Source organism: Amblyraja radiata, chromosome 28 (genome assembly GCF_010909765.2).
Source record: "Amblyraja radiata isolate CabotCenter1 chromosome 28, sAmbRad1.1.pri, whole genome shotgun sequence".
NCBI lineage: Eukaryota > Metazoa > Chordata > Chondrichthyes > Rajiformes > Rajidae > Amblyraja > Amblyraja radiata.
In genome coordinates, this window is record NC_045983.1 from 31,900,264 (window position 1) to 31,914,243 (window position 13,980).

At 50.2% G+C, this 13,980-nt stretch overlaps 1 protein-coding gene across 1 annotated transcript; it reads right to left on the minus strand.

Moving 5' to 3' along the window:
* Positions 1–5,400: 5,400 nt before the first annotated feature.
* Positions 5,401–12,695, minus strand: LOC116989075 (complement C1r-A subcomponent-like). The gene is made up of 6 exons (XM_033046232.1): positions 12,528–12,695; positions 8,685–8,803; positions 8,344–8,425; positions 7,075–7,212; positions 6,894–6,968; positions 5,401–6,518 (listed from the first exon to the last, which is right to left on the minus strand). The coding sequence occupies exons 2-6, from the start codon at positions 8,688–8,690 to the stop codon at positions 5,668–5,670; spliced, it is 1,152 nt and encodes a 383-aa protein (XP_032902123.1). The 5' UTR covers positions 8,691–8,803; positions 12,528–12,695; the 3' UTR covers positions 5,401–5,667.
* Between the last annotated feature and the right edge of the window lie 1,285 nt (positions 12,696–13,980).

Genomic DNA, 13,980 nt, shown 5'->3' on the forward strand with positions numbered 1-13,980 from the left:
AGGAACGGACTGATAGAGCTGAGAGGGCAGAGACCGAGGCATGCGAGGAGCGGCGGGCGGAGCAGCGGCCGGAGGCCGGGACTGCAGCGGGGGAGCAAAAGGGTGCGCGGGTGGTGGTGGAGGCTCGTTGACGAGCCGCAGGTGTTGGCGGGACCGGCGGTAGACGGTTCCCGCATGGTCGACAAGATAGGACCAAGGCGAACCAGCAGAGCCGATGATGGTGGCTAGCCTGGCGTGACCGGAGGGGGATTGCATGCTGATGACCTGACCGGGGAAAAGGCGCGGAAGGGGGCGGCAGGACTTATCATGGGAGTGCTTCTGGACATCGTGCTTGAGGGCAATGCGTTCCTGGACAGCAGCGGGCTTGAGGACGGAGGGCATGAGGGAGCGCTGGGCCACCGGGATCGGGGGTCTGGTGGTGCGAGACATGAGCCGCTGAGCAGGGGAGCCCATGGCAGGGTCGCGGGAGATGTTGCGAAGGTTAAGGAGGGCTAGGTAAAAATCGGAGTGAGACAAGCGACACTTCCAGCAAGTTCTTTGCACTGCGGACAGCGGGCTCGGCCAGACCGTTGCTTTGCGGGTACTCAGGGCTGCTGGTGAAGTGGCGGATGTTCCAGCTGGCCGCGAAAGCCCAAAACTCGGAGCTCGTGAACTGGCTGCCGTTGTCCGACTGCAGGCTGGCCGGGGAGCCGAAGGTAGAGAAGTGGCCGCGCAGCTTATCGACAACGGCCGAAGAGGTGAGGGAATGCAGCTGGTCAACCTCGAACCAGTTGGAGTAAGTCGACAAGGACCAGGAAGTGTTTGGCTCGCCACTCAAAAATGTCAGTGGCAACCGCCATCCAGGGTAGTTCGGGGGCAGGCTGCTGCAGAAGCGGCTGTCGCTGTTGGTGGGGGGCGAGACTGTTGCAGGTGGAACACGAGGAGACCCTCTCCCGGATGTATTGAGCCATACCAGGCCAGTAGAACTGGCTCTGGGCGTGAGACAATGCGGCCTCGGCCCCAGGATGACCGCGGTGAGCGGACTGAAAATAGTGGTCGTGCAGCGCAGCAGGCACTACTACCTTGTGTCCTTTCAACCTTGTGTCCTGACACCATGTAAAGATGTGTCATCAACACACTGTAGCTTTATTTCTTTTATTCATACTGTAACATTACAGAAAGCACTAGCTGTACGTGGTCTGTCACGGAAACTAGAGAGCGATCAATGGGTGGGGAGGTTGTAATTATACATGTGATATGGGGAGTGGTTAGTAGTGATGAGGTAACTATATTAAAGGTACATGCACATGTCATCTACAGATAGTAAAAGCTTCTTTAGGTATGTGAAGAGGAAAAAATTAGTTTAGACCAAAGTTGGACCCTTGAAGACCGAAAAAGGTGAATTTATTATGGGGAACAAGGAAATGGCAGATGAGTTGAACAGGTACATTGGATCTGTCTTCACTAAGGAGGACACAAACAAACTTCCTGATATAGTAGTGGCCAGAGGATCTGGGTTGACAGAGGAACTGAAGGAAATCCACATTAGGCAGGAAATGGTGTTGGATAGGCTGATGGGACTGAAGGCTGAGAAATCCCCAGGGCCTGATGGTCTGCATCCCAGGGTACTTAAGGACGTGGCTCTAGAAATCGTGGATGCGTTGGTGATAGTTTTCCAATGTTCTATAGACTCAGGATCAGTTCCTGTGGATTGGAGGGTAGCTAATGTTATCCCACTTTTTAAGAAAGGCGGGAGAGAGAAAACGGGGAATTATAGACCAGTTAGCCTGACATCGGTGGTGGGGGAGCTGCTGGAGTCAATTATAAAAGATGAGATAGCCGCACATTAGGATAGCAGTAACAGGATCGGCCCGAGTCAGCATGGATTTACGAAGGGGAAATCATGCTTGGCTAATCTTCTGGAATGTTTTGAAGATGTAACTAGGAAAATGGACAAGGTGGATGTAGTGTACCTGGACTTTCAGAAAGCATTTGATAAGGTCCCACATAGGAGATTAGTGGGCAAAGTTAGAGCGCATCAGGTATTGGGGGTAGAGTGCTGACATAGACAGAGAAGTGGTTGGCAGACAGGAAACAAGGAGTAGGGATTAACGGGTCCCTTTCAGAATGGCGAGCAGTGACTAGTGGGGTACCGCAAGGCTCGGTGCTGGGACCGCAGCTATTTACAATATACCTCAATGATTTGGATGAAGGGATTCAAAGTAACATTCGCAAATTTGCAAATGACACAAAGCTGGGTGGCAGTGTGAACCGTGAGGAGGATGCTATGACAATGCAGGGTGACTTGGACAGGTTGGGGGAGTGGGCAGATGCATGGCAGATGAAGTTTAATGCGGATAAATGTGAGGTTATCCACTTTGGTAGCAAAAACAGGAAGGCAGATTACTATCTAAATGGCGTCAAGTTGGGAAAAGGGGAAGTACAACGGGATCTGGGGGTCCTTGTACATCAGTCTATGAAAGTAAGCATGCAGGTACAGCAGGCAGTGAAGAAAGCGAATGGCATGTTGGCCTTTATAACTAGAGGAATAGAATACAGGAGCAAAGAGGTCCTTCTGCAGTTGTACAGAGCCCTAGTGAGACCACACCTGGAGCATTGTGTGCAGTTTTAGTCCCCTAATAAAGTGCAAGTGAAATGAATTTGCCAGCAGCGGTACAATGAAAAAGAACACGCAAAAACACAATAAAAATTGAACATAAACATCCACCACAGCATTCATCACTGTGGTGGAAGGCACAAAATTTGGCCAGTCCTCCTCCATTTTCCCCCGTGGTCAGGACCTCAACCCTCCGCAGCCGCCGCTGCGGGCGTCCAGATGAGTAGGCAAGGTAAAGTCCAGGTAAGTTCTGAATCGGTGCCTCCCCACCGGAGACCGCGGCTTCTGGTTGGTGTAGGCCGGCGGTCGAAGATCTAAAGACCCCGCCGCGCTGCAGCCAGAAGCACCACAGACCGCAGGGCCGGCAGTCGGAGCTCCCCTCCAGGGGTCCCCTGCGAGGGACCCCGCTCCTGATGGTAAGACCACGCCGCGCCCGCAGTAGAAGTATGCCTCGGGCCGGCGGTCGCAGCTGTTCTCCCGGATCCCCAACGAGGGATCCCAGGCTGCGGACGCTGCGCCAGCTGAAGCTCTGCAGACCCCGGCTTCAGGCTGCCGAGGGCCAGCGAACAGAGTGCTCCCTTCCGGTGAGGGCTCGCCCGCTCCGCAACAAGAGTCCATGTTGCGCCCGCAGCAGAAGCCCCGGGCGCGTCTCTGAGAAAGGCCGCACCGATCCTCGATGTTAGGTCACGGGGGAGGCGACATGGAAAAAGTCGCCTTTCCGTGGAGGAGGCAACCAAAACGGGTTCCCCCTTACCCCCCCACACAAGACACACAGAGAGACATTAAAAACATACATTAAAACACTAAAAAAGTTGGAAAAACTAACACGCTGCTGGCAGGGCTGCCGGCTTGCAGCGTCCCCACCCACCCAGCAATGGAAATGAAATGAAATGCAAATGAGATGAGTTGAGTTGTTTGGCCTGCCCTGTGCTTGAAACTGAAATGGCAATGGAAATGAGATGAGTTGTTTGGCCTGCCCGGTGCTTGAAACTGAAATGGCAATGGAAATGAAATGAAAATGAGATGAGGTGTTTGGCCTGTCCTAACTTTGAAACTGAAATGGCAATGGAAATGAAATGAAATGCAAATGAGATGAGGTGTTTGGCCTGCCCTGTGCTTGAAACTGAAATGGCGATGGAAATGAAATGAGTGCAAATGAGATGAGTTGTTTGGCCTGCCCTGTGCTTGAAACTGAAATTGCAATCGAAATGAAATGAAGTGCAAATGAGATGAGTTCTTTGGCCTGCCCTGTGCTTGAAACTGAAATTGCAATGGAAATGAAATGAAATGAAAATGAGATGAGTTGTTTGGCCTGCCCTGTGCTTGAAACTGAAATGGCAATGGAAATGAAATGAAAATGAGATGTGTTGTTTGGCCTGTCCTCTGCTTGAAACTGAAATGGCAATGGAAATGATATGAAATGAAAATGAGATGAATTGTTTGGCATGCCCTGTGCTTGAAACTGAAATGGCAATGCAAATGAAATGAAATGAGTTGTTTGGCCTGCCTGAAACTACTAATTTTGGCCCACAAGGCCCCCTATTAGACGAGAAACCAGTCCTTTTTGCCCCAAATGCCTGTATTAGCCCAGGAAGAGCATTCTGGCCCAAAAGACCCATGCCAGGCCAGGAAAAGGCCAGAAAAGGTGCCTTTCACTGAGATTTCACTCAGATTATTTTTTTAAGACTCCCTTCAGCCCATCAGGCCTGTAATAGCCCAGGAGGAGGCCATTCGGCCCATCAATAAGTATTCCCCCTACAAGTATTAAACCTCACCCCAGTATTTTTATCCCTCCCTTCATTGGTTCTCTGTGAGATCCAGGCCAGGATAGACTTTCCTCCTTCATTGCTGTGATCTGCAGAAAAAGATGTAAAAATCTAAAATTGTTTCTCCACCCTCTCCCCTTCTCTTTCACAGAGTTTTTCACCTTTTTTGGGCCGAACTTCTGGCAGTTTCTGAGCTGCCAGCCCAGAGTAACTGAGCTGCCAGTCCACCAGGCCTGAGTTACTGAGCTGCCAGTCCTGAGTGACTGAGCTGCCAGCCCGCCAGGCCTGAATGACTGAGCTGCCAGCCCACGAGGTCTGAGTGACTGCGCTGCCAGCCCAAGAATCCATTCGGCCAACAATGTCCATACTAACCCTCTGGAAACCAGTCCCTTTGGCCCACAACACCCATACTAGCACTCCAGAAAGCCCCCCACCCCCGGTCATGATAAGAGAACTGTTCTCAAAATGGTTCATTTATACACAAGCATATATGTTTCATAATTGCTCTATCTGTGCACAGTATCTCACAACACTTGAACTCCCCTTCCCATTCCCACACCGACCTTTCTGTCCAGGGCCTCCTCCTCCAATGCCGGAGTGATGCCACACGCAAACAGGAGGAGCGACACCTCACATTCCGTTTGGGCAGCTTACAGCCCAGCGGTAAGTACACTGAATTCTCCAATTTTAGGTAATGACCATCCGACCTTCCCTCTACCCCTCCCCAATTCCCATCACTCCCCCTCCTCACTCCAGCCCCCCTCAATCCCCCTTCAATCCCCATCCCATCCCCTTCGGTCACTCCCTCCATCCCCTTTAATTATTCCCCCAATTGCCCCCCTATCCACCCCCCCCAATCGCCCTGATCAATCCCCCCTCAATTCAATTCTCCCTCTATTCCCGCTCAATTACCCCCCCCCCCCCCCTTCAACCCTCAATCCCTTCACAATGTCCCCTCAATTACTCCCTCAATGCCGCCTCAAACCTCCCTTCAAGCCGTCAGGCTTCTAAATACGACATCAAACAAGCTCTGGACAATAATAGTCTATTGTACTTTATCTGTTTATTTATTGTGTACATATATGGTCTATAGACACACTGAAGTTTTATCTCCTGTTCCGTATTATGTTTACATATTCTGTTGTACTGCAGCAAGCAAGAATGTCACTGTCCTATCTGGGACACATGACAATAACTCCCTTCACTTGTCTGGATTTTCCCCTTTTAATTTCCGTCAATTTGCCTCAGATTCCCTCACAATTCCCCCTCAACTTCTCCTGGATTCTCCCTCCCTCCCCGCTCGCTCTATGTCCCCACATGCCCCTCCATCACCTCCTGCATCCAGGATATGTACGCCCCGACATTGGTGTACACCCCGTAACGCCCCACCTTCCCGCAGTCTAGCCCCCAGGACACCAGCCCTGCCACGTACCAAACCCCCTCCTCCACCTGCTCTCTCCCCCCCCTACCCCCCTCCACGGAGAGAGCCCCCCCGCTGTCCCCCTGGCAGGCGTCCGCTCCCCCTCCCAGCCCCGTCCCGGCACAGAATGACCCCGCGGTCAGTTTCAGGGGCTTCTTGGCCCGAGGCTGGGCCGCAGCCAGCGCCCCGCGGCATTTCTCGGTGTTGGCGACGGGCAGGGAGGCGTAGTGGAGCTTGTTGGTCAGTCTCTGGTCTTCCGTCATCCCCCACCCCGCCAAGTAGCCCAGACGCCCCTCCTGGTAGAGCCACTCGTGCCCAGGACCCCTGGCAGGGGGGAGACACACGGGGCCAATGTCGGCCGTCAGGCGCAGGGGGTTGGCCAGTTTGATGAGGGCGATGTCATTCGAGTAATTGGGGTCACTGCCGCTGTAGTTGGGGTGCAGGTAGACCCTCTCCACGGGCAGGCCGGGCGACAATACTAGGTCATCTAGGTCATTGTCACCCACGTAGATGCCGTGGCTCTCCAACTCCCCGTCCGTGGGTTTCTTCGCGCCTTTGTTCCACAGGACGTGGGCTGCCGTCAGCACCCAGCGGTCAGACACCAGCACCCCCGCCCCACGACCCTGCGGGGGCCGCACAAACACCTGCCACGGGAAGCTGCCGTCCGGGGCCTCCGAACCCCCCAGCACGCGGCCCACCGACAACGAGGTGACCGGCACGTCAGGGACACCACACACTGGACATGGGGAGAGAGGGGGGGGGGGGGAGAGGAGAGAGCGAGTGGGGGGAGATGGAGAGGGGGTAGAGGAGAGAGAGAGAGGGACAGAGGGAGTGGGAGAGAGAAGGGGGGAGAGAGTGGGAGTGGGAGAGGGGGAGACAGAGGGATGGAGAGGGGAGAAATGGGGGTGAGAGAGGAGCGAGAGGGGGGTTGATGGGGAGAGAGAAGAGAGGGACGGGGAGAGAGAAGGGGAGAAAGTGGGGAGAGAGGGAGAGAAAAAAAGAGAAGGGCAGAGAGAGAGAGGGACAGGAGAGGGAGAGAGATAGAAGTTAGTTGGTGTACCACAGGGGGAGGGGGGGAGGGAGGGAAGGTGGGGGAGGGGGGCTATCTTACCCGGGGCACAATATGGGATGGTTTTGGAGACGGTGGGATTATTCCAGACACGATCAGCAGAGCAAATGTACGTCCCTGGGGAAAGAGAGAGACATCAGTACGGGGAGAGGATGGAGGTTGTGTCTCCCCCTCCCTCTCTCCCTCCTCCCTCTCCCCCCCTCCCTCTCCCACCCCCCCTCACCATCTCCTTCAGTCTTCATACGATATCTCTGATCACATGAGTACTGGATTCGAGTCAAATATCCGTCCTTCACTGCTTTTACGTCCAAGACTTCGAACTTCCCATTCTCCAAAACCTTTGGTGTTCCACAATCGCTCACTTTGGGGAGGGAGAGAAGAGAGGGAGAGGGAAGGAGAGAGAGAGAGAGGGAGGAGGGGAGAGAGAGAGTGAGGGAGGGTAGAGAGGAGGGAGGGAGGGGGGAGGGAGGGAGAGAGAGAGAGAGGGGGGGGGATGAGAGAGGGAGGGGGGAGGGAGGGAGAGAGAGAGGGGACAGAGAGAGGGAAGAGATGGGGAGAGAGAGTGGAGAGGGAGGAGGGAGGGGGAGGAGAGAGAGGGAGGGGAGAGTGAGGGAGAAAGAGCGGGGAGGAGAGGGAAGGAGAGAGAAAGAGAGGGGGGAGAGAGAGAGGGAGGAGGGAGGGAGGGTGAGAGAGATGGTCAGAATCACCAATTCGGTCACCAAAACCAGTGTTAATCTGTCAGCTCGCTGTGGCGGAGTTAGTCCATGCTCTCCACATCCACGGCATGACCTCTCCCCACCGTCTGCATGTCCGGGAGTGTGGGGGAAGACTGCCCGCCGTCCACAGTAGGAATCTCTCAGCTTCACCCGGGCGCTGTTAGTCCGTGGTCTCCGTTATATTTCCTTTCCCCCAAGATCGAACGCCACCATGCAGGAAAAATGTTGCCCGATTTTGGGGGAGTCCAGAACCAGGGGGTCACACACAGTTTAAGAATAAGGGATTGGCCATTTAGGACTGAGATGAGGAGAAACGTTTTCACCCAGAGAGTTGTGAATCTGTGGAATTCTCTGCCACAGAAGGCAGTGGAGGCCAATTCACTGGATGCTTTCAAGAGAGATTTAGATTTAGCTCTTAGGGCTAACGGAATCAAGGGATATGGGGAGAAAGCAGGAACGGGGTACTGATTTTTAATGATTAGCCATGATCATATTGAATGGCGGTGCTGGCTCGGAGGGCCGAATGGCCTACTCCTGCACCTATGGTTCTATGTTTCTATGCTCAGGGCAGAGTTAGTCTGCGTACTCTGCATCCGCTACATTACCTCTCCACCGTCTCCAGGCCAGGGAGTGTGAGGGAACCCTGTCCGCTTGCACGGAGTTAGCCCGTGTACTCCACATCCGCACCCTCTCATCCCCTCCCCTCCAGCAGTGCGGTGCTCCCCCAGCGCCCAACCCCACTGCCCCGCCCACACCGCGGCAGACCTGAACCTTACTCTGACAAATGGCGATGATGTCTTTATTCCAAGTCCCGTCTTTCATACAAATCATATTGAAGGATGTTAATTCCCGTCCACGCTGTGGGTTAGAAATGCCCAGTTAATTATCTCCCTGTCTCTGTAACCCCCTCCCCTCTGGCCCCTATACCCCCTTCCCCCGTCCCTGTAACCCCCTCCCCTCTGGCCCCTACACCCCCTTCCCCCGTCCCTGTAGCTCCAGCCCCGACACCCCCTTCCCCCGTCCCTGTAACCCCCTCCACTCTGGCCCCGACACCCCCTTCCCCCGTCCCTGTAACCCCCTCCCCTCTGACCCCATAAACATAGGAAATCCTATAAACCTTCATGATTTTATACCCAACGTCACAGCTATATCTGACTCGATCAAGGAATCGATACTGGGGTAAGATGGGAGAAATTGTTCCGTGTTCAAGTGTTTGGAGAGCAGGGCAGGGGATTCCTGGAGAAGGAGAGAGAGGGGGGGGGGCGGGAGAGAGAGGGGAGGGGGGAGAGGGAGAGTGAAGGAGAGAAATAGAGAGGGAGGGGGAGGAGGGAAGAGAGAGAGATTAAACAGTGAATACATTTTGTAGGGGAGGGGAGGGGTGGTGTGGAAGCTAACGTTATTTATTACTAATAATACACTAAAAAACAATATAACATTAGATAATACAACATAATGCTAAACACTGGCAATATAACACACTATAATACACTATTACTATACTAAACTATAATGCAGTATAAAACATTAATAAAAGATAATACAATATAATACACTATACAATGTAATACAGTATAATACACTATACAATGTAATACAATATAATACACAACAATATGACACTGGAATGCAATATAATGTAACACAAAAATACACTATAATATAACTATATAATACATTATAATATAATGTTATACGCTGCAATGTTACACTATAATATAACACTATTATATATAATACAATATAATATGCTATAATACACTGTAACACTACCATACACCATAATACACTATAATACATTATAATCTCCATGAAACACTAATACAATATAATAGAAAGATTAAACAAAAACTTACTGTTTTAAGTTTGATCTTTATTTTCTCAGAAGTTGAAGTGAGGGAACACGTGAAGAGCCCGCCATCCCGCGTGCGCGTCAATCTTCAGAGAAACTGTATGAAACCACAGACTAGTTGCAGGACGTAAACTATAGAAAGATTAACGACCTTAGACTTACCGGATGATCTTTATGAGAATCATGGTTGGGAGTGGAGGGCACGCATTCCCTCACTTCAACTTCTCATAAAATAAAGATCAAACTTCAACGGTAAGTTTTTGTTTAATCTTTCTATTTTATATCGAAGTCACGTGAGTGACTACGTGAAGCCTTCAAAGCTCTGTGGTTTCATGCAGTGAGCCAGTCTATATGTGGACACACTGCACCGATCAACCATACATGGTTGAAAGAAAAACATATTGCATTGAAACATGATGTTAATTTGCATACATGTACATGCTTTTTAATAGAAGCAGTCCCTTTACATCAGGGATAAACAATTGTCTTAATCAACAACGTAAAATTCTATTAGCAAATAAGCCAGGCCTGTTAATTGGTTTATTGTAAAACTTCTGAAAATTACGCTCATTTGCCCATCGTACTGGCGCAAGAATGTGATCCAGCAGAACTTCCATTTTATTTGCTGCCGAGGTAGCTGCAGCCCTGGTAGAGTGAGATTTGAAAATATCAGTATCCAACACGCATCTGATAACATACATTTTATCCAGCTAGAAATAGTTCGCACCGTTATCCTTTTGTGTGGCTTCTTATAACTTATGAATACAGCTTGGTCGTTACCTCGAAGGTTTTTTGTAACCTAGATGTATCACTTTACATAAGTAACCACACACAACCTCCGATCTGGTGGATACGCCAACAGCTCTAATTTGTATCCCAACGCACCTGACCTGCTCTGCTTTATCAATTCATCTATGTAAAAGACCACTTTTTTGTCGGATATAACAGCGTTATCCAGTCGAAGTTTCTGCAAAGACTGAACTCTTTGTGCTGAGACGAGAGCCATAAGCATTACCAATTTGTGAGTGAGCTGGGGCAAAGATAATGATGCGGCTGGTGCCAAATTGCGAAGCAGCCTTAACACTACCTTAACATTCCATACCTCATGATATCTAGGCCTTGGAAGGTTCCTGTTAAAAACACCTTTCATGAATTTAGATACCAATGGGTGAGTGCCAACAGTTTGATGCCCAGACCCCAGCACTAAATATGATGATAAGGCACTGTTAATAGCACTGTAACTTAACTATTTTTCAAAATATAACGCTGAAAGAAACTCCAACACATCGGCTATGTCTGCCGTAAAGTAATTTATATGTGTCTCCTCAGAAAACTTCTCCCATTGTTTGATGTATGAGTAGTACTGCTTCCTTGTGCCATCTCGCCAAGCTGCAGTTATTACGTCAACCATCCTGTTGGATAGTCCTAGCCCCTCGAAAGGCCTTCTTAAATTCTGCAAATTAATGTCAATGCGATCATGCAATGGATGAGGTTCCCGAGTGACAGGCTGAATTAACATATGTTTATGACTGTAAACCACCATGGGAGGTTCCTTCAATAGTCCTTTTAATAATGGAAGCCATGGTTGAGTAGGCCAGTTAGGAGCTACTAAAATGCCTGATGCCTTGTCTTGAATTGTCTTCTGCAAGCTTCTCCCAATAAGGCAGAATGGAGGGAAGGCATAGAAATATATTTCCCCCCCCAGTCTATAGAAAATGCATCTATTGCTTCTGCCCCTGGGTCTGGTTGCCAGGCTATATATCGTGGTAATTGATTATTAAGTCTGGAAGCAAACAAATCAATCTCTGGTGTTCCATAACGAGCTATTATCTCATTGAATACTGCCTGATTCAGCATCCATTCAGTGTGTTCATTGAACTTCCGCAATTTAGCATCTGCTACCATATTGTATCTGCCCGGCAAATGAGCAGCTGATACTGTCCCAACTATCCATAGATGTTGGGACAGTGTCTTCCTGTCCAGAATCGTCCGATTGGACATTTCTTATTGATATAGCTTTGGCTTTGCCCCAACTCGGGGTTGCCAAGCTGCTCCCTCTTGGAGCTGAATCAGAGCTTGCTGTGCAGCCCGCAGCTGCCAGCGTCTCCGAGGTAGAAACCTACAGCCGTCGGCTTTTCCCAATGCCGCGGTCCTCTGCCGCTGCTTTCTCAGCAGCCCGTTTCCCTTACGGTCTAGGTTTTTCCATCACGACAAACCTAGGCAAACGTCGGAATTAGTTTTAAATTTGTACTCACCTGTTTGGCTTTTAAACCTTACCAGTGGGGAGACCGACGTTCATCCCCAACCAAACCTCGCGCCATGCGTGGACGTATAGACGCGCATGCGGTCTGGCGGGCTCTTCACGTAGTCACGCACGTGACTTTGATATAAAATTCACTATGATGCACTATAATACGCTACAATACACTATAACACTATAATATTACTATAATAAACTAATATAACACGATATCTTCTATATCTATCTATATAATATTAAAATTGTGTGTGTGTGTGTGTGTGTTTCTGCCTGACTTGTGGGTGCCAGCCTTTGATTCGTTGCTACGCCAACACCAGACCCACAAACGCCCAGATTTTTTCCATTTCGGTAGATTTCACTTTTCATTCCAAGTATCCACTCCTCATTAAATTTCGTCGTGTTTATGTACACATTTTTAATAAAATCCTTCTCCCCCCCCCCCCCCCCCCACTCACTCATTTTGTCGCCTCCTGCTGGCCAGCGACCATAACGGCTGCTGGCGCCCGCCTCTCGCCTCAAAATTTAAAAACAGCCGCACTGCTGACTGCTGGAATCTTATGTTCGGGAACGGCTTGAGTTGGAGGACCATGTCTCCCGTGGGGGCTACGGGTAGGGAACGGCTGCGTTGGGGAGCAGACCCAACGGGTCTGCACTTGGTCTAGTTATATAATATAACTATAATACAACACTATAATGCACTGTAACAATATAATGCACCAGTGTAACACACTCTAATTCAACAATATAGTACAGCAGTATAACACACTCTAAAACAGCAGTGCAATACACTATAACACAGACTAATCCACTATACACCAGCCTCCACAGTGTGGCTGAGGACATACACTCACTGTCGGTGGTGTAGTGGATTTTCCAGCCCTGCTCAATGCCAGATATGTCCGTGTGGAACAAGATATCCACAGCATTACTGCGCGTGTCAACCGTCGTTGGCCTCTCCGACCCACACAGCGGTCCCAACACCGTGTTCTTGTACTCAATCTGGAGGCAGAAATCACAGCAATTGTGTCAGATTGTCCCCCTCCCACCCTGCACCCTCCCCTCACACACTCCAGCCGGGGATCAGACTCTCACACACACACACACACACACAGTGCAACCCCGTCCCCTCATCACCCTCACAAGTGCACAAGTTATAGGAGTAGAATCAGGCCATTCGGCCCATCGAGTCCACTCCGCCATTCAATCGTGGCTAGACACAAAATGCTGGAGTAACTCAGCGGGTGAGGCAGCTTCTCTGGAGAGAAGGACTGGGCGACGTTTCGGGTCCAGACCCTTCTTAGAGAACATTGCCCGTTCCTTCTCTCCAGAGACGCTGCCTCACCCGCTGAGTTGCTCCAGCATTTTGTGTCTACCTTCGATTTAAACTAGCATCTGCAGTTCTTTCTTACACATTCAATCATGGTTGATCCCTGCCTCTTAATCCCAATTTCCTGCCATCTCCCCCTAACCCTTGACAATCATTCTAATCATGGATTTGTCTATCTCTGCCTCCTAGGGGTCAGACACACACACACACACACATCCCTCCCCCCCTGCCTGCCTCTCTCACTCCCACCCACCCTCCCTAGCTATCACTTTACCTTCCTCCGACCCGGCCTACCTCTCCTGCCCTCCCTCTCCCTCCCTCCATTCCACTTTCTCTCTCTTTCTCCCCCGTTCTTTCTCTCCGTCCATCTCTCTCTTTCCCTCCCTCCCTTTCCATCGTTTAGTTTAGTTTAATCTAGTTTAGTTCGGAGACACAACGTGGAAACAGGCCCTTCGGCCCACTAAGTCCGGACTAACCATCGATCATTAATAAGTTCATAAGTGATAGGAGCAGAATTAGGCTATTCGGCCCACCAAATCTACTCTGCCATACAATCATGGCTGATCTATCTCCCTCCTAACCACATTCTCCTGTCTTCTCCCCATAACCCCTGACACCCGTACAAATCAAGAATCTATCTATATCTGCCTTAAAAATATCCATTCACGTCCTCCACAGCCTTCTGTGGCAAAGAATTCCACAGATTCACCACCCTCTGACTAAAGAAATTCCTCCTCGTATCCATCCTTATTGACTATGCTTTTAATGTGAGTCTGTGGCCTCTAGTCCTAGACTCCCACTAGTATAAATATCTTCTCCACATCCACTCTATCCAGGCTTTTCATTATTTGGGAAGTTTCAATGAGGTCCTCCCCTCAGTGTTGTAATCCCCAGTGAGTACAGGCCAAGTGCCGTCAAACGCTCATCTTATGTAAACGCGTTCACAGTCGTTCTAAGTCATCCCACTTTCTCATCCA